The sequence below is a fragment of the Dromiciops gliroides genome, chromosome 3, assembly GCF_019393635.1.
Source record: "Dromiciops gliroides isolate mDroGli1 chromosome 3, mDroGli1.pri, whole genome shotgun sequence".
NCBI lineage: Eukaryota > Metazoa > Chordata > Mammalia > Microbiotheria > Microbiotheriidae > Dromiciops > Dromiciops gliroides.
In genome coordinates, this window is record NC_057863.1 from 639,389,192 (window position 1) to 639,408,806 (window position 19,615).

At 53.5% G+C, this 19,615-nt stretch overlaps 3 protein-coding genes across 11 annotated transcripts in view; 1 reads left to right on the top strand and 2 right to left on the bottom strand.

Annotated features, from left to right (window-relative positions):
• The window catches only part of LOC122749237 (cyclin-dependent kinase 11B), a 36,248-nt gene extending 28,446 nt beyond the window's left edge, over window positions 1–7,802 (top strand). For all 8 annotated transcript variants that reach the window (XM_043995496.1, XM_043995498.1, XM_043995497.1 and 5 more), the window contains 8 exons: window positions 2,408–2,529; window positions 3,122–3,227; window positions 3,385–3,506; window positions 4,224–4,331; window positions 4,599–4,715; window positions 5,442–5,590; window positions 6,515–6,704; window positions 6,840–7,802. In XM_043995496.1, the coding sequence (XP_043851431.1) occupies window positions 2,408–2,529; window positions 3,122–3,227; window positions 3,385–3,506; window positions 4,224–4,331; window positions 4,599–4,715; window positions 5,442–5,590; window positions 6,515–6,704; window positions 6,840–6,932 (1,007 nt within the window). In that variant the 3' untranslated portion in view covers window positions 6,933–7,802. The remainder of the gene's footprint in view (window positions 1–2,407; window positions 2,530–3,121; window positions 3,228–3,384; window positions 3,507–4,223; window positions 4,332–4,598; window positions 4,716–5,441; window positions 5,591–6,514; window positions 6,705–6,839) is intronic.
• A 516-nt stretch (window positions 7,803–8,318) lies between these two features.
• On the bottom strand, window positions 8,319–19,284 carry MMP23B (matrix metallopeptidase 23B). The gene is made up of 8 exons (XM_043996415.1): window positions 19,090–19,284; window positions 18,421–18,563; window positions 18,189–18,328; window positions 17,365–17,532; window positions 12,966–13,130; window positions 11,775–11,885; window positions 10,015–10,141; window positions 8,319–9,351 (listed from the first exon to the last, which is right to left on the bottom strand). The coding sequence occupies exons 1-8, from the start codon at window positions 19,243–19,245 to the stop codon at window positions 9,177–9,179; spliced, it is 1,185 nt and encodes a 394-aa protein (XP_043852350.1). The 5' UTR covers window positions 19,246–19,284; the 3' UTR covers window positions 8,319–9,176.
• Window positions 16,519–19,615, bottom strand: part of MIB2 (MIB E3 ubiquitin protein ligase 2) — a 54,865-nt gene continuing 51,768 nt past the window's right edge. For both annotated transcript variants that reach the window (XM_043996414.1, XM_043996413.1), the window contains exon 21: window positions 16,519–16,533. The gene's annotated coding sequence lies outside the window, so the exon portion shown is untranslated. The remainder of the gene's footprint in view (window positions 16,534–19,615) is intronic.

The window sequence follows — 19,615 nt, forward strand, 5'->3', positions numbered from 1 at the left end:
TGCCTGAAAGCTGAGAAATGTCATTCTCTGACCCTTTGTCTTCTTCCCATCTTCACTCAGCAGTCCTTTTTTTCTTATGTTACTAATCCTTCCCACCTCTTATGCCCCATATGTCTTTTGGGGGGGGGGCGGGGCAATGGGGGTTAAGTGACTTGCCCAGGGTCACACAGCTAGTAAGTGTCAAGTATCCAAGGCCGGATTTGAACTCAGGTACTCCTGACTCCAGGGCCGGTGCTTTATCCACTGTGCTATCTAGCCGCCCCCCCATATGTCTTTCTAGCCCAGCACACAGTCACGCCACGCACATACGCCTGCCTCTCCCGCGTAGGTGGTGGCCCTTTATTTCTCCTCTCACTTTTCTCTTCCCTGTCCACACTCTACTCAGTGGACCAGTTGATTGTTGGGTCCATCCAGGGGCTCGCTTAGTGCGTGGCTCACCCTCGATCCCCCTGGCAGCCAATCAGAATGTCCGCCCAGCAGGTGTCCCCACAGACCACTCTAGAAGCACTGGCTGTTAGGGGCAGATTGGAGCTTGGGTTCTCACCAGTTGGGCATCTTGGTCACTGGTCTTGCGCCAGTGAAGCAAGTCTGTTTCCATCCCATCAGCAAAGTCGGGCATGAATGATGGGCTCTCAAAACAGATTCCATATGGTTTGGGACATAGGATATTCACAAGCAAAGAGGGGCAGGTCTGTCTCCTGCACAGGGGCTCCCACTTCTCAGGGCCCTTCTTGTGCCCCCTGGAGACAGAGCAGCCTAGAACCTGGGGCCTGGGGAGCTTCGAATTGGGGAAACTGGAGTCGGTATTCTGGATGGCCTTCTGAGGTCAAAGGTCAGATGGAAAGCTCCGCCGCCCAGGCCTGTCTGCCCCTAGTGAGCCTCAGCGGCCGGCAGGCTGCCGCCTTTTCTCAGCCAGGGTCCTGACCGGGTCCCGTCTTCTCAGTGGTTGTGGTGCTGCTTCCCTCCAGGACCCAGATGCCAACCCACAGTCTCATCATGAGGACACAGAGCACAGCATGAGCGCTCTGCAGTAACTGTTGGAGGGGGTCAGGAGACTCGCCCACTATCTCAGGGCCCAACAGGCAGGCGGCAGCAAGCATTTATTTTTGTTGTTGTATTTTTTGAGCAGCAAGTATTCATTGGGCATCCACTGTGTGCCAGGCCCCATGCCCAGTGCTGAGGAGAGAGTAAGGACAGAAGGTGAAACAATCCCATATTACAGTGAGGGAGACAAGCACATGTCTCAGTATCTGCGGCATAAGGGGACATTAAATGAAGAGAGACTAGGTAAAGACAAGGCAGTGAGAGGATGCACAAGGGCCTGCAGAGCAGCCGACCTTGTTCTCTCCCACAGAAGAAGTTTACCTGGACGTGGCAGGGGTCAGTCCCTCCCACAGATGCCCCTTTTCTGTTCTGTGTCTGTGGAAACCTTCATTGTCTTGCCTTTGAGTTAAGGGTTTTTTTTTCTTAGATTCAAGTTAGTTTGGGAAGCATTTTGCTCGTGTTGTGCTTTGAGGTGTAGAGCTCTTTACCTGTTATCTCTCATTTGATCTCAGCTCTGGGAGGAGGTGCCGTCATTGCCGTTTTACAGGTGGGGAAGCTGAGGCAGGCAGAGCCTCAGTGGCATGACTGGGTATCGGGGAGAGAGGGAGAGGGTGTCGAGGGAGGCTTCCAGGAGGAGGCGATTGAGCCGTATCTTAAATGAAAAGGGAGAGTCCCAAAGGGAGCTGATCCACAGGGCCCTGAGCCCTTGTCTGGCCATCATCAGGTCCCACTGGGGCCAGACCCATCCGCTGCTCGTGGGGCTTTGGAAGCACATCCGTGTCTGCTGCTCTCCTGGCCGGTGCCCAGGAGGCGGACAGTTGGTGCGTCCTCTTAGAGGTTCAGGAGAGGGGCCGGGTCGAGGTCTGGGACCATCCAGGTGGGTGATTTAAGAGCCACCCCACAGGGGCGCCTGCCTCAGTGCTTGGGGAGAAGAGCCCTTTAGACAGAGGAATTGGGGAAGAGAAGCCTTGGTACTGTACAGGGCAGGCATTTGACCTTCCTTCTGTCTGTTCATCGAAACCAGTCAGTGATGATAATGAAAGCTAACATTTGTCAAGGCTTTATTTTTCGTCGCCGGCAGCACTCTGCCAACATGCTCTCATGGGAGCCTCCACAGCCCCATCAACTTCGTGCTGCTCTTTCTAACGCCCCTGTTGGACAGGGCACTCGTCAAGGCCCGGAAAAGGGAGGTGGCCGAGGCAGACCCCGCACCCAGACCCAGGTGCAGCCTCGCGTCGTACGTCCAAGGCTACTGCGCAGAAAGGGATGCTGGGAAAAGGCGCCCATCTCAGCAGGCAGTTTGTCCATCTGAGATTTCAAAGGCTCTTCCTTAGGATCTCCATTTAAAATGTTCTCCTTACAGATGAAATTGTGGCTCTGAAGCGGTTGAAGATGGAAAAGGAGAAAGAAGGCTTCCCGATCACCTCCCTTAGGGAGATCAACACCATCCTGAAAGCTCAGCACCCCAACATCGTCACAGTCCGGGTGAGCCTCTGTCCTGCCTCTGGAGAGTGAGACCCCCCCACCCCCCGCACCTGTGTATCAGTGGCCGACAACAGGGCCATCTGCGTGAGCCAGAGCCGCCCATGGGGGACTTTGCTAAGGGTCCACAGTGTCCCAGGCTCTGTGCTGCCGCAGGGATATGTGGATGGTTGTTGAGAAGTCGCTGCCATGCCCAACACAGCGTCTTGATTCTTTTTTTTTTTTGGTGGGGTAATGAGGGTTAAGTGACTTGTCCAGGGTCACATAGCTAATAAGCATCTGTGGTAACTGCCGGCCCACCCCTGAGTAAGTTTGGGGCATGTTATTAGTGCTGCTTATGCTCTGGCAAATGCAATCAGCTCCGGGGCGCCCCTTCAGAATGACTCCAAATTCTGAGTTAATGTGGGCTGAGTCGGGAGTCAGGAAGACTCGGCTCCAGACCCTGCCTCGGATTGTTGGCACTCCTGTGCCCCCTCAGCCTCAGCTTCTTTATCTATCCAACGAGGGGCTCGGCTCCTCGGCTCCTGCCGTGCCTTGGGGGCAGTCTGGGTTTCAGCAGAGGAGCTCATGGGAATCCTTGGGGTTTTCTTCAAAGGAGATCGTGGTAGGCAGCAACATGGATAAGATCTACATCGTGATGAATTATGTGGAGCATGACCTCAAAAGCCTCATGGAGACCATGAAGCAGCCTTTTCTGCCAGGTACCTCCCCCTACTCTGCCCATGCCCCCTCCAGCTAAACTTGCTGGCGTCCCAGGGGGAGGGGGCTTCTGTTGTGTTGTGGCTTCTCATGGATGACGAGAAGCTTGTGAGGGGTCCAGCCCCACCTGACAACCTCATATCTCTGCTCCTGCTGCAGGTGAAGTGAAGACGCTGATGATCCAGCTCCTGCGGGGGGTGAAGCATCTTCATGACAACTGGATCCTTCACCGGGACCTGAAGACCTCCAACCTGCTCCTCAGTCATGCAGGCATTTTAAAGGTAGGAGGGTCTGGGGGCCATAGACTTAGAATCAGGGGGTGGGGGGTTCCACCTCCACCACACTCCGCTGTGGCTGCGGAGCTTGGACCAGCTGTCCTCCCAGGCCTGTGGCCAATAGCGTCGGCCACGCCTGCCCTGGGCTGGTCCCCAGAGGACTCTCCGAGAGCTGGGATTTCAAGGGCCTCTTAGCTCATTCCCAGGCTGTTGAAGCAGCCCCTCGTTAGCGAGAAATGTTTGTCACCGTGATAGGCTGTGAGTGTTAACTGGGCCTGGAGTCAGGGAGACCCGGGTCCAAGCGTGGCCTGTCGCCTGGCTCCTCAGCCTCAGTTTCTACATCTGTAAAAAGGGAGGGTCGATACCAGCACCTGAGACTTCCCAGGACACTCGTGAGGGTCCCCTTAAGCACCGTATGTGTGCTAGCTGTTGTGATTAATATAATGTTCTTATTTTAAGAATCAGTCATCATAACCCGGTGGGCGTCTGCAGGGCAGGAGGACGGGGTGGCCAGAAACCTGCTCCCTTCGGAAGCCTCTGCAAAGACCATGAGGCTCTAAAGGGCTTTTGGCCCCTGGTTTTTGACACTTGTGTCTCCCTCCCCTCCAGGTGATGGGACATCCCTAGGCCAGAACTGGGCGGGGGGGGGGGGGGGCAGTCATGCTGCTGGGGAAGACTCTGAGGGAAGGGTCAGCCCCCACACGTCCTCTCTTGTGCTTCCAGGTTGGTGACTTCGGGCTGGCCAGAGAATACGGCTCCCCACTCAAAGCGTACACGCCAGTGGTGGTGACGCTGTGGTACCGGGCCCCAGAGCTGCTACTAGGAGCGAAGGTACCCACCCCGCCATTTCTAGGGGACAGCTTGTCCTTCCAAGCAGTGTCTTCAAAGGACTGTTGTGCCCATTAGTTTCTGGTGAATTACTCAATGGGAAACCCCTGTGATACTGGTTCTGGACCTTGAGGATGCCTTTGGTGCGTCTGTCCCAGGGCTGGGGGCCAGCCCAGAAGCTCCGTCCTTCCCCTTCCTCGTCCTTATGGGCTCTCTTGGACTCTCCTACCCTGCTTTCTTTCTCATTGACTTCTTTGCTCAAATTTTCAGGAATATTCCACTGCAATCGACATGTGGTCAGTGGGCTGCATATTTGGGGAGCTATTAACTCAGAAGCCCCTGTTTCCAGGGAAATCAGAGATCGACCAAATCAACAAAGTATTTAAGGTAATGCATTTATAGGTCTGAATCTTCCTACCGCTTTGCCTCTTTGAGGGGAGAAAAGGGTAGTGGCAGTGACTGGCAATGTGTCCACGCTCATGGCTCCTACTGTAAGGTCATCTTCACTAGACAGGAGGGTGTCCTGAGCCTAGGATCTGGGGTCCCCTCCCAAGTGAACGAGGATTGTCTTGCTCCAGCCAAACCAGCCCGAGGGGTTGTGTGCTGACCTGCACAGGCAGTGTGATGCATCTCTGACTCTCTGCATCTCACAAATGTCTTGCTCTTCCCCCTCCTCATTTACAAATGAGAACGTTAACCAGATTCAGAGCTGTGAGGTCACTAAGCCAGAGGCACACGCCCAGGAAGCAGGTAGAAAGCCTCCCTCCCCCTGGTTTGAGCACAGACCCAGACAAGCTTGTCTGGGTGGGCGGACAAGGAGGTGGCCCGGTGACTAGGGCTGTGCTGGACATCTGGCCTATACTAGGGCGGGCAGACAAGGACGTGGCCCGGTGACTAGGGCTGTGCTGGACATCTGGCCCATACCAGGGCAGGCAGACGAGATGGCCCAGTGACTAGGGCTGTGCTGGTACTGTCTGGCCCGTCTGTGCTGTACTTCTGGCCTGTCCCAGGGCTGGGGCCCTCACACCCTTGCAGCTGGTACTTTAGGGCGGATTTCTCTGCCATCAGAGCCTGGAGAGAGGAGGTAACATGAAGAAATCCTTTTCTTGGCAGGACCTGGGAACTCCAAGTGAGAAGATTTGGCCTGGTTACAATGACCTTCCAGCAGTGAAGAAGATGACTTTTACAGAATATCCCTATAATAACTTGCGGAAAAGATTTGGGGCCCTCCTTTCTGACCAGGGCTTCGACCTCATGAACAAGTAAGTGGCCCCAGGATCCTCTTTCTGGGCCGGGGCCAGGGCCTTCCTCCAGCTCTCCCCCTGCAGCTAGTGGTGGGCAGGCCCCTTCCCGGGAGCCCCGTACCAAGCACACTTGACCCTGCCAACAGGAGGCTTGAAGGATCTTTAGGCTGGGATGGCAGGGGTGGGGGGGGGTGGCATCTGTGTGTGGGCTCTGGGCTGGCCCTGCCGCTGGACTGAGCACACTCTTGGGGCTCAGAATGACTCCCACCAGCCATCCTCCTCTCACTGAATCCCTAGTCTGACAAGGTGGGACGGCCCCAGGTCAGCTATTCCCCTCCATAGCCTACCAGCTCCTTCCTAATGGGGCTGCTGCCTCTTGTCCTCACACCCTCTTTCCGTGGTCAATGAACAGTTTGGTAAAACTGCTCCTTCTCAAAAGGACACGGTTAGCCTGAACCAGCCAGCTTGGCAGCTGAACCAGACAGTGTATCGAGCGTCCCACCCCCCTAGCCCTCCGCCTCCCTAGTAAAGGCAGGGAGGAAGGTGCATGTGCCAGACTTCTGCTCCCTCCAGAGCCGGGCCTGGCTGTATGGAGTGGACAGTGTGGCCTTCATGTTCTCACTCAGATGTTGTCTGCCTTGTGCTTCCTCCCCTAAGTCCTCCTGAGCTTCTCAGAGCACTTTTAGCCTCACTTCCCCCAGGGCAGTGATGCCCACTTGTTGCCTGCCTAGTCCAGCTGTGGCCATTCCCTGGGCACTAACCACTTGGCTAACTGACCCTGGCTGGTGGGGATTTCCCCCACTCCGGAATCTCAAATCCAGCTTTAAGTTCTTTCCAGGTTGCAGGGACCCTAATTTGATTCCCATCTACCCGCTGGTGCTTAGACCACCCTGTGTGCCCAAGCCTGACTTCATCTGTTCTGGTCTTCATCTTCCTCTCCAGGTTCTTGACCTATTATCCCGGCCGCAGGATCAATGCCGAGGATGGCCTGAAGCACGAGTACTTCCGAGAAACCCCCCTTCCCATTGACCCTTCCATGTTCCCCACGTGGCCAGCCAAGAGCGAGCAACAGAGGGTCAAGCGAGGCACCAGCCCCCGCCCTCCAGAAGGAGGACTTGGGTACAGCCAGCTGGTAAGTGGTCAGCGCCAAGAGCTGGACGGGCACTCGAAGGGGTCCTTCCCCCGCCAGGCACCTCGTGGGCCAGCGGGGCTGCCGCCAGCCTCCCTCCCTGCCGCATCGCTCACCCAGCTTCTTGGCTTTTCCCAGGGGGACGATGACCTCAAAGACACCGGCTTCCATCTTACCACCACCAATCAGGGAGCATCTGCGGCTGGCCCGGGCTTCAGCCTCAAGTTTTAAACGCCGCGCCAGGCCACAGAGCAAAGGAAACCCCGACTGAGCCGCAGCCTGGCCGTGGCCCTGGGCACATGTGGACACATGGGCTGGGGGCGTGCCTCTCCCCTGCCCACCCTGACAACACATGCAGCCCAGGAGGGCCAAGAGGATGGGGGTGTCCAGCCGGGCTGGGAGCTTCGTCCTGGGACTCGTGTGTTTTGTTCTCAGTTTGGTTTTTTTTTACATTTTGTCTCACTTGGGCTTGTACATTTGTAGAATCCAAAGTCCAGCTTCCCTTGTCAAGCTGGCCTTTCCTTAGACTGCGTGACCCCCATCTGCCCCAGGGCGGGGCAAGGCAGATTGGCCGTAGTGAATGCTGGGGGCTGACGCAGAGGAGCTGTCGGTGTGGACGCTTGCCCTGGGGGTCTCTGCCCTTCACTGTGACACCCACAACAAGCGGTGCGTTCCCCTCAGCACAGCACAGCCACGCTGCAGTGAAAGCCAGGGGTCCTTGGCCACCCCAGACCCTTTGATGATGGCTTGATTTGGGACCAAAGCCAGAGCACATCACGTGACAGCTGTTGGGGCCCCTCTCCTCGGCCCCACGGTGGTTTCCCCTACTTCCCTCCTCGGGGCAGCACCCGCCTTGAGCCTCCCCGTCTGTTGCCCCAACCTCGACATCAGCAGGAATTCTCTTCGTGTTTTATACTCTCTCAAGCCGCGGTTTTCTAAGTGAACAACTCGATCCACTGCCTGGGAGCAGGGCAAGGAGCATCGGTCTGATTCAGATTCTGTACAAAGTTGGACATTCATGCAAACTTAGCCACAGTGAAGTTTTTGTATATTGAGATTGTCATAAATTTTAAAATATAGTAAAATATTCTTGGAGGAAAACACCTAGCCTGTTGTCCTTTGACGGCTTTGGACCACACAGAGCCAGGTGGCCTGGCCCTGCGAATAGGCCCGGGGAACGGCCTGGGCATCTCTGGCCCTGACACAAATGCACATGCCCCGGCCCTCCCTCCTCCCCCGAGGCCCTCTGGATAAGCCAGGGGTGACAGGGACCCTGTTCTGGGGGCTTTGGGGAGGGGCTGGACTCCAGGAGGCCACCGGGATGTTGGCTCCAAGCTTCAGGCCTTGGGTCTCCAGGCTAAAACTCCCCACTGACTCTGGCTGCTAGACCTTCCCCTTGGCCCCATCCCCCAGGGCCCTGCCCCGAATGGGCAGAATTCCTCTCCCCCCTTCCTGTGGACGGGCTGGGAGTTTGGGACGCCAGCCTCGGATGGAACCTAGGAAATAAGGCCCAGGAAGCAGAAATTGTTGATTAAAGCCAGATGTTTTTAGTAAAACTCATTTAAGGCCTCGGCTATGAGGAGAATGTCTCCGTCCGGTGCCAGCACTCACCAAGAATGCACAGGGAGTCTCGGGAGGGCCTTGGTCGTGTCCCCCACCCGCAGCAGCCTGCCAGGGCTTCCACGTGGCACTGCATCTGCTGGCCTGACAGCCGGGGGAGTGGCTTCCAGGCTTTCCCCTGGAAGGCCGAGGAGCAGCCCAGCTTGTCTCGTTGGGAAACGTGGGAGGGAGCCAGGGCCTGTGTTCAGGGGAGCTCTGCTGACCTCCCCACCCGATGAATCGTGGCCTTGGGGGAGGAGCTGGGGGGCAGGGAGATGGAGACCTCCCAGACCCCCCCTTAAGATATCAGATCAGGGCTTTCCTAAGGGGCAGCTTCCTCCTGCAGCTTTGGCCTGCAGCAGCAGCAGCAGGAGGCAAAGCCCATAGGTGGCCATTGGGTACTTGGGCACGCCAGCCATGCCCAGCCTCCAGCCCTTGTGGTCCTCCCAGACCCCTGCGTCCATTGCCCTCCACTCCCTATCACCAAGCCCTGTTGAACTCGACTTCTGCAGCTGTCTCATCTTGCCAATCTTAGCCCTGACTGGCCAAGCTCTGCCGGCCCTGGAACACTCCCATATCTGCCCAGCAGACGTGGGCCCCAGGGGCTGCCTGGGGTCTCCCCATCTCAGCCTTGGGAAGAGGAGGCAGAAAACTGAACACAGGTAAAATGCTTATCAGCTGCATGCCAAACTCTCGGCCCCCCAAATCGGGAGAGGATGCGGAGGGCAGAGAAGACAACCCTAACAGCCTGGCCCAGGGTCTGTGGGGGCTCAGGTTGGGGCTGAAAGGCCTCCCCCTCCCCCCATCCCAAGGCCCTTCACAAGGTGGGGGGGGCAGGTCAGCCTGCCCCCCAGCCTCCTCATCGTCCCTGCGCCGTCAGTAATTCACCCGGATGCGCCAGGAATAGGTGGTGAGGATTCGATCTCTCTTCTTGACGACGCATGTGTAGGTGCCTTCATTGATGGCATTGACGATAATGCTCATGTGGCCCTCATTCAGGTCCAGATAACCCGGATATGAGTACTCCAAGAGCTCCCGGTCCTTGTACCAGCTTGGGGGCGAGAGGGGGGTGTGGTCAGTGAGGCTGCATAGTCTACCCCAAACTTGGGGCTTAGAGCCAGCCCAGCCTCCAGTCTCAGGGAGACCCACCCCCCCAAAAGTATACTTTTTTGTAGGTGTGATCAGCCCTGCCTGGGCAATGATAAACCGCCCCCTGCTCAACCCCAAACCTGTCCCCAGAACTGCCCCAGCAGTCAACCGCTATCTTCCCCTTCCTGTGAAGGGCAGGGATATTATGGGACAGAAACTAATCCAGGTGAAGGGACTTGTCCAGGGACAGGAAGCCCAGCCCGTGGCAGACTGGGGTCTTTCTGACTGGCCTCAAAACCAGTAGGTGCCAGGCATACAGAGCATCCTATTGGAGGAGAGAAGTCAAAAATCTCCCCTGGGACATGCTTCGCGTTAATAAAATCCTTTAACATTTACTATACTCTTTTTTGGGGGGAGAGGGGCTGTACAGTCAGATACAGGGGTCATCCCCATCAAGGGGATGCCCCCAAGGCCTCTGACCAGAAGCAGGACTAGAACCTAGAACCTTGCTCTCTGTCTAGGATTCTTTGGGTCCATTGGTGTTCTGAATATGAGCCACGCCCTAGGACAGGGCTCCCTAGATCTGTACATGCCCCACCCCCCACCCCACCCCACAACCACTCACTAGACTTTGCCTTTCTTGTGAACAATCTTCTGGCCACAGCGGAAGGTGACGTTTTTGCCTTCAGCCACCAGCTTGGTTTTGGTCCTAGGGGGCGGTGGGGTGGCCGCCACAGTGGGGAAAGGGAACTCTGCCCAGAGGACGAGAGATGCGGATGTTTAGAAATTGAGGGCTCTGGGAGCTTGTCCTTTGGGTCTTTTGGGGTCCAGGACTCCTCCAGGAAGTCCTCCCAGATTACACCTCCCTCCAGGCCTCTGCCCCACCCAGAACCACTTAAGAGATGATTGGTTCTATATTCAGAGCCATAACAAGGTTTTCTTGCACCCTGGGAAAGTTCAGTTGTGGGAGACTGGGGAGGCATGGGGCATAGGCAGTGCCCAGAGAATCTGGACCCGGCCCCTGGGGGCCCTCTGAGTTCAGTGGAGGGCTACTGCCGCCCCCCACCCCAACTGGTCAGGATGGCTGAGAATGGCCAATGTCCCCTGCCTACCCTCCAGAATGAGGGTGGGAAGGGGGAACTGTGGCAAGGAGGAGCCCTGGGCGTGGGAAGACAGGCCCCATGGGGAGGGGCAGGAGATGACAAGGCCGTGGGAAGGAAACCCTGAAGCCCCCAAATATGGCATCCTTTGGACTCAGTTAAGGTTGGGGGTGCAGGGATAGAGCTCCAAGTCTAGAGTCAGGAAGAACCACATTCAAAAATGACCTCAAAGGAGCAGCTGGGTGGTGCAGTGGATAGAGCACCAGCCCTGGATTCAGGAGAACCTGAGTTCAAATATGACCTCACACACTTCACACTTACTAGCTGTGTGACCCTGGGCAAGTCACTTAACCCTCAATGCCCCCCCCCCATGACCTCAGACATTTACTAGCTGTGTGACCCTGGGCAGGTATTTTAGCTGCTGTCTGCCTCAGTTTCCTCATTTGTAAAGTCAAGATAATGATAATAATTATCTCCCAGTGTTGTGAAGATCCAAGGAGATAACATTTGTAAAGTGCTTAGCATAGTGCCTGACACATAGTAGGTACTTAATAAATGGTTTCCTTCCTTCTTCTCTTCCCTCCTCTACTTCCTTTCTCTCCCTCCTTCTTTCCTTCCCCTTTCCTTTTTCTATCCTTTTTCCTCCCTTCCTTCCCTCACTCTTTTCTTTCCTTTTTCTCTCTTCCTTCTTTCCCTCTTTCCACTCACTCTTCTCTTCCCTCCTTCCTTCCTTTCTCCTCTTTCTCTCCCTTTCTCTCTTCCTTTCTACTCTCTCCACTCCTCTTCCCTCCTTTCTTCTGCTTTCTTCCTCCTTTCCTCACTCTTCCCTCTTTTCCTTTTTCTCTTCTTCCTTTCCCTCCTTCCTTCTTTCCACCCTCTCCTCTCTTCCCTCCTTCCTTCTTTCTCTTCTCTCCCTCCCTCCCTCCCTCTCTTCCTCATGATAAGCCCAAGTGCTAAGAAGCAGACCTCTACAGAGCCCCACCAAGATCTTAGCTAGAGCTGGAAGGAGCCTGAGAATTCATCTAATCCAACTTCATTTTACAGTTAAGGAAACTGAGGCCCAGGGAAAGTAATTTTCCTTGCCCAGGGTAGCACAGGATTGTATGTGTCTGAAGCAGGATTTGAACCCAGGTCCCATGACTTCAGAGCCAATGCCTTTTTCATGGTTCTCCACTGCCTCCAGGGTTCAGGAACCAGCTGCCAGTTTTCCCCCGACCTCTCCAGGGTCCCCCGCCTGATAGGAGGCACCGGGCTCGGCTCCATCCCTCTGCTCAACCACAGTTACCGTAGCAGAAATCGCAGCTGTGAGGACAGAGCTTCTTCATGAACTTCTGGCGCGTGTCACAGAAGCCCCTCCGTGCCCAGGACGGGCACAAGGACAGCCTATCCTGGCAGCCTGGGTGAAAGGAGAGCAGCCGATTCAGGGGCAGGAGCCCTGCTCGGGGAAGCAGGGGGACTGGGGATGCTTGCGAGTGAGTGAGCCAGCATCAGGATGAGGGAGAGCAACTGGGGACCATGCGGAACAGGGGGCGAGGTGCCCTGGGTCTGGGTCTGAAGGAGTTAGAAACGGGGGGCAGGCCAAGCCAGGAGTCAGCAGGCAGGGACCAGACACAGCACGGGGCTGGGGATGCAGAGTCAGAAATCAACTGACCCATCAATTAGCATTTATTAAGCACCTACTGGGAACTGCACTAGGTTTTGGTGTTTGTGCACCAAAGGAAACAAGCCCTACCCGCAAGGGGTTTACATTCTAATGGGGGAGACAAGGAAATGCAAAAATCTAGACAGCATAGATGTCAAATGAATAAATATATATGTGTGTACAGTTAAATACAAGGCAGTTTGGGAGAGGAGGGGGGCCCCAATGGGGGGATCAGGAAAGACTTCATGACCTAGAGATGCATCCTAAAAGACAGGTCTCTGATGATGTGAGGGAAAGAGGGTGCATTCCAAGCAGGGGGACCGGCCAGTGCAAAGACATGGAGATGGGAAATAGTCTCATGTGAGAAACAGAAAGCTTGTTTGGATCACAGACTGTGGAAGGGAGTCATGAACAGGGACTAGGCAGAGCCAAGGCTAAGCCCACAGAGCTAGACACCCAGGGGTCAAGCACTGAGCTGCCCAGAACCATCACTAGAGACAGCTGGGAAGACAGGGACCCAGCAGGCTAAAGTTGAACACCAGGGGCCAGGAAGAATGTAGGACTGGGGACTGAGGTCCAGGAGCACCAGGGCCAGGCAGAGCCTGGACTGGATCCAGAGCCAGGCACATTCAAGCTACTTAGAACACCCTGAGCACCCAACACAAATCTAGGGTGAGGATTTTAGACTCAACATCTTGTGAAATAACAGAGGATCCCTCACATCTGCGGAGGAGGGGAGGCTCAAAGGCCACCCCTAACCCCCCCAACCTCCACCCCCGCTGTCCCCAGAAAAGGGAAGAGACCCAAAGTCACCTGGCAGACGGCTGTACTCACCATAGAGCCGGTGTATGCCCCACATCTCATCCTGTGAGATTGTCTTTTTGCCTGTCAGGGTGGCATTGATATGCATCAAGGCATTAGGGTTCAGGGAGTGCATGAGCCCAAGGGCATGGCCAATCTCATGGGCAGCAATGTGGACCAGGTCAGTGAGCCAGACGCCTGTGGACAGGGTAGAATGGGACAAGAACCCTCAGAGACTCAAGAACCTTATTCCAGCCTGGGTGCTGCTGATTCTGTCTGAAGAGATGTTCTCAGGGCCTAGGGACACCAGACCGTGCTGAAGAGAACTTCACTGAACTCTGCCATCATGTCTGCCTCAGCCTGCAAAAGTCACCCTGGTCCTAGTCGTGAAGGAACTGACCCTCTCTCACCTCAGGACATTCCATAGCTCCCCAGTGCTTCAGATCAAGCTCAGACTCAGCCAGGCGTTAACCCCTCTCCACAGCCTGACTCCAACCTAACTTCACAGTCTGCTCTCTTCCTCCTCATAAATTCTGCTTTTGGTCTAGGGCAAATGTCTAACCTTCTCTGGAACATGTGCTTTCCTACCTCCACACCTTTGCTTATATCACTCCCCTGGCCTGGAATGCCCTCCCTACCTCCACCTACTCATTCTACTCATCTTCCAAAGCCAAAGGAGTGGAAAACATCCCTGGATCTGAAATCAGAAGATCCCAGTCTGCCTCCTGGTTCTGCTCTTACAACCTATGTGACCTTGGGCAAGTCTTTGTTCTCTGGGTTTCAGTTTCTTCCTCTGTAAAGTGAGGGAGTTGAATTTGATCAGGGGTTCTTAACCTGGAGTCCATAAGCTTCTTAAAAAGTATATTCCAATCTTTGGAAAGGAGAACAGTTTTTGACCAAACATGAGATAGAGTATATTATAAAATGCAAAGTGGATGATTTTGATTATATTAAATTAAAAAATTTTTGTACAAACAGAAGCAATGCATCCAAAATTAGAAGGGAGGCAGAAAGCTGGGAAACAATTTTTGAGGCCAGTGCTTCTGATAAAGGCCTCATCTCTAAAATATATAGGGAATTAAATCAAATTTATAAGAATCCAAGTCATTCCCCAATTGAGAAATGGTCAAAGGATATGAACAGGCAGTTTTCTGATGAAGAAACCAAAGCTATCTATTCCCATATGAAAAAATGCTCTAAATCTCTAATGATTAGAGAGATGCAAATTAAAACAACTCTGAGGTACCACCTGACACCTATCAGATTGGCTAAAATGACAAAAAAGGAAGATAATAAATGTTGGAGAGGCTGTGGGAAAATTGGAACACTAATGCATTGTTGGTGGAGCTGTGAGCTGATCCAACCATTCTGGAGAGCAATTTGGAATTATGCCCAAAGGGCGATAAAGCTGTGCATACCCTTTGACCCAGCAATCCCACTTTTAGGTCTTTTGCCCAAAGAAATCATGGAAGGGGGAAAGGGACCCACATGTACAAAAATATTTATAGCTGCTCTTTACGTGGTAGCAAGGAATTGGAAGTTGAGGGGGTGCCCATCAATTGGGGAATGGCTGGACAAGTTGTGGTATATGAATACAATGGAATACTATTGTGCTGTAAGAAATGATGAGCAGGAAGAGTTCAGAGAAACCTGGAGGGTCTTACGTGAGCTGATGATGAGTGAGATGAGAAGAACCAGAAGAACATTGTACACAGTATCATCAACATTGAGTGTTGACCTACTGTGATGGACTATATTCTTCTCACCAATGCAATGGTACAGAAGAGTTCCAGGGAACTCATGATAGAAGAGGATCTCCAAATCCAAGAAAAAAAAAGAAAGAAAGAACTGTGGAGTATAGATGCTGATTGAACCATATTATTTCTTTTGTTTTGGGTGCTGTTGTTTTTTTTTCTATTTTGAGGTTTTGCATCACTGCTCTGATTCTTTCTCTTGTAACAGGATTAATGCAGAAATAGGATTAATGTTATTATGTGTATATATATGTGTGTGTATATATATATCTATATGTATATGTATAGATATATATAGATATAACCTATATCAGATTACCTGCTGTCTAGGGGAGGGGGGAGGGAGGGGAGGGAGGGAGGGAGAAAAATCTGAAAGTGTAAAGCATGTATAAACAAAAGTTGAGAACTATCTTTACATGTAACGGAAAAAATAAAATATCTCAAAATAAACGGGAAAAAAAAATAAAAATAAAAATAAAACCTCACACACACACAAAAAAAAAGTATATTCCAGGGGGCAGCTAGGTGGCGCAGTGGACCTCAGTCCCCAATCCTCAGTCCCTGAATTCAGGAGGACCTGAGTTCAAATCCAGCCTCAGACACTTGACACTTACTAGCTGTGTGACCCTGGGCAAGTCACTTAACCCCAATTGCCTCACCAAAAAAATATATATATATTCCAATATCATTAGATACCTTTGTAATCCTAGAGCTTTGTTGCCTAGGGTTCCCCAAACTGTCTAAGGGTTCCATGACTAATAAGATCAAGAATCTCTGTACTGAATGATCCTAATCCTTCCCTAATGTGCCCCCCAGTGACCTCCTTCACCCAGATATCTCTCTCCTCAAGCTTTTAGGCATACATCTTGGACCCAACAGACTATAAACTCCTGGAGGGCAGGGATTGGCTTTTTATCTTGTATCCCCAGTAATGAATACAGTGCTGAGGATACAAGTAGGTGCTTAATAAAATGTTTCTTTGAATCCTGCCCTTTATTGTGAACAACTACGTGTCTCAGTTACTTAGGAGACTATAACCTCTCTGAGGGTAAGGGCCTTGACTTAGCTAAACTTTGTGTTCCTTCCAATGCCTAGCATAAAATTCTGCATTTAGTAGATATTTAATAAATGTTAAGTAAATTAATGGATAGATAGATGAATGGATAAATGTCTGCCTGACTGGATGAATGGATGGATGGATGGATGGATGGATGGATGGATGGATGGATGGATGGATGGATGGATGAAGCAGCATATTTCCATCCCTCTTAGGTTCCTGCTCAAAGATCCCTCTAGGGAGGGGTTCTTAACCTGTTTGTGTCATGGACCCCTTTGGTAGTAAAGCCTATGGACTGCCTTCCCTTCTTAAATAATGCTTTTAAATGCATAAAATAAGATATATGGAATCACAAAGGAAAGCAATTATATTCAAATACAGTTACTGGAATATTTTTTACCAAACTTCACAAACTCCTGGGCAAGATCCCATGCATGGGATTATCCTTCCTCATTCCTCCCCAACTGTCACCTCCCCTAACCTCTGACCCCCACCTTCCCTGGCCCTTGTCCAGCCTGCTGCCCCTTAAGACGATTGATCCCTCTTCCCCCTCCAATAACCCCTGGGATCCCTTTTCCTTTCTGAATCCTTAGCTGATGCATCAGAGCAGAGCTGCTGGCTTTACCCCCCTCCCAATCCCTCAGCTCTACCTGGCTCCTGGGTGTCCCCTCTCCTGTGGTAAATCTGATCCGTTCCTTCCATCCAGGTTCCTCTACATTCCCCTTCTATCATCTGTCTGACCTGGATGCATGTGTCGTGTGTGTGTGTGTGTGTGTGTGTGTGTGTGTGTCTGACCCATACAAACCTGTCCTAAGCATGCACATCTCTCTGCCTATGTGTGTCCTGTTCACACCTGTCCTAGACACACAGACCTGCCCTATACATGTAGCCGGCCTGAACCGGCTGTGTCTGTTGTATATGTGTTCCTGACCTGTATGTGTTTGCACGTGTGTCTGTTCTGCACGTGCCTGGCCTGTACACCTGTTTGTGCTGAGCACGTGCCTGTTCTAGCTACCTAGGAAAAGGTCTGAGTAGAGGAAATGAAGAGGGACTTTTTAGGGAGCTCCAGGCAGTCCAAACTCCTTGTCAGCTCTGAGGAGAGGTCTTCAGCTACCTCAGATCACTGGGTCCCTTGCTCCTGACCATAATCTTCCCCTCCCCCAACAGCTTATTTTGGGACTCCCCCAGGACACTGGCCATAGGGCTGGAGAAAGGGGTGTCTGTGGACAGCTTTGCTGAGCCTGGTCCCAGCTCAGAGACTTCTGCAGTGATAAACACCCCAGTCTGAGGCAATAGAGAGCCAGCCATGGCAGGAGGTGGGGGGCAGGGCAGAGGCCGGGGGCGGGGGAGGCCAGAGTTGCTGGGCCCGCCTGAGGAGACAGAACTTTGGTTCCCCTCCCAGTCCCGCTGATTCTGACCTGACCACAGGGAAGCTGATGGTGGGTTCCTAGTAATTGAGTTGGTGACATCGGCCCCTAGGAATGTAAGCTTTGGCTGGGGTGGGGGGAGGAGTGGAAGAATGAGGGGATGGAGGGGAGGATAATGGGAGATAGAGGGACGGAAGAGGGAGCAGAGGGCATGAGGACAAAGGGGGTTTTCAGAAAGGGGCCTCTCCCCTTACCTTTCTTCCAGCTGAAGCGGGTCTCGCCCACAATCCAGTATTCACTGTCATCAAAGTGGATCTCCCCATTGGGGGGGAAGAAGGCGTGGGCCAATTCCCCTGTGGTCCCGTCGAAGCATCTGTGCACCAGCGAGCGCAGACAGTCCGTGTGGTTGATGGCATAGAAACCTGAGGACCGGTGGGAGGAGTGTAGGACCCAGCAGGTCTCTGAGAGGAAGAGGTCCACCTCCCTCTCTTTCCCACCCCACCCTTGCCTTGCCTAGGACTCACTCTGCTGTCCGGGAGACCTTGGGGGTCTTTCTAGTGATTGTAACAACACCCCAAACCTTTTACTCAATTAAGAAAAGGAATCATTTTGTCCCCAGGTGCAACAGTCCAAATTAGACAAGAATCATAATAGAACAATTAGAAGCTTATCAAAGAACCATTTCTAGCTGAATTCTGTTGAGAGAAAGATGAGGAGAGAATAATCAACGCCGAAATTTCTATAGCATGTTGGGGTTTGCGAAGTGCTCTTATAGTCTCACTGGAGCCCCACAATGACCCTGCTGGGTTGATTATCATCCCCATTTTACAGATGAGGAAACTGAGGCACGGAGTGATTGAGGTGATTTTCCTAGGATCCCACAACCAATCCATTCAAACCCAGGTCTTGCTGACTCCAACCCAGTATTCTGCCTTCTATAACACAGTCTTATATCTCTAAAGTGATGGGAATGTTGGTGCATGCGCGCGCGCGCGCGCGCACACACACACACACACACACACACACACACACACACGGGTCCTCAGAAATCGGCGCACACATCATCAAAGATGCTTACCTATCTTCAGATCACTGGGCAGGTCTGGGGCTACCTCCCTGAAGGTGAACGGGGATACATCACTCCACATGCGGAAGGCAGCGACCAGTCCCCTCCGGGTCTCACTCTGATTGATGAGGTTTCGGGGATAGGACAAGATCCTGGGGTAGGGAGGGAGGAGATCAGGGGGCACCTCCTTTCCTGCCCCATCCCTTATTCCGACCCCCCGCCCTTCCCGACTCTCAGAACGTACTTGTAGGTGAGGTTGAAGTGGTCCCAGTGAAGCCGGGATGGTGTGATGGTGTAGCGTTTTGTGCGAGTTTTAGGGGGCAGTGATCCTTCTAGGGGGGCCTGGGGACCACTGAGGCTGAGGGGCCCAGGCAAGCTGACATCTTCCTTAAAGAGAACAGAGTCAGAGGAGACAGCCCTTGGTTGGTCCCCAGGGAGCCTGGGGACATTCCTCTCCCCTGGAATCACCAACACCAGCCCTCCCTCATCCATTCCACCACTGGCTGGCAATCTGGGCGCCCCACCAGCTGACCCAGCAAGACAGACAGACAGATAGAGCCAGGTCGAACCAAAAGATCCAGGGGAGGAAGGACACACAGGCAGATCGAGAGTGGACCCAAGGACAGGGCAGAGGCAGAGGCAGAGACTGGAGCAGTGGAGACATAGGGGGGAGGGGCAGGCACCGCGCTAAGTGCTTTAGAAGGATTGTTTCATTTGGATAGATGGGACACCGTCTATTCAAAAAGTGCTGGAGACTGGACAGAGATATCAGCTGGACAAAGAGCCCAGGACAGACGGGACACACAGACATTCAGTGATCGCTCTCAGAGAGATCAAGTCCGAGACAGAGACAGAGAGAGACGGGACAGTTGGCCCGCAGGCAAGCAGGGGAAATCGTAGCCTGAGTTCTCACCTGAGTCTCTCTGGCTTCGGGCTTCGCTGGGTTCTTCAGGGACACCAGCAGGGCCAGGGCAGGGAGGAGACAGATCAGGCCAAGGAGAGTCCTATAGGGGTGCGTCCTGGCTGTCCCCCCTGGGGGCTCTGCTGGGGGGCTCACTTCAGGCCCCATGGCCAGAGCTGGGGGGAAGCTCTCACTCCGGTTGCATGGGCAGGGTTGGGGCCAGGCTGGGCCAGGCCAGGGTGGGGGGACTGGGCTGGGGGTGGGGGTGGGATAATGGGAGATGTGTCCCCTGCCGTCCAGGCCCGGGGAGCAGAGCCTCCAAACTCAAAGAGCTCCTGCTCTGAACAGACTTGAGTGTGCACACCAGCCAAAAGCAAGATCACGTTACTTGGCCGGGCCAGGCAGGAGCTGGAGCCTGGAAGAAGGAGAAGGGGCTGGAGGAGGAGGAGGAGAAGGAGGCTAAGGAGAAACAGCTGGGCCCAGGGTCAGCTCCTCCTGCTCAGCAGCTGTGGGGACGGGCTGAGGAAAGAGGGAAGGC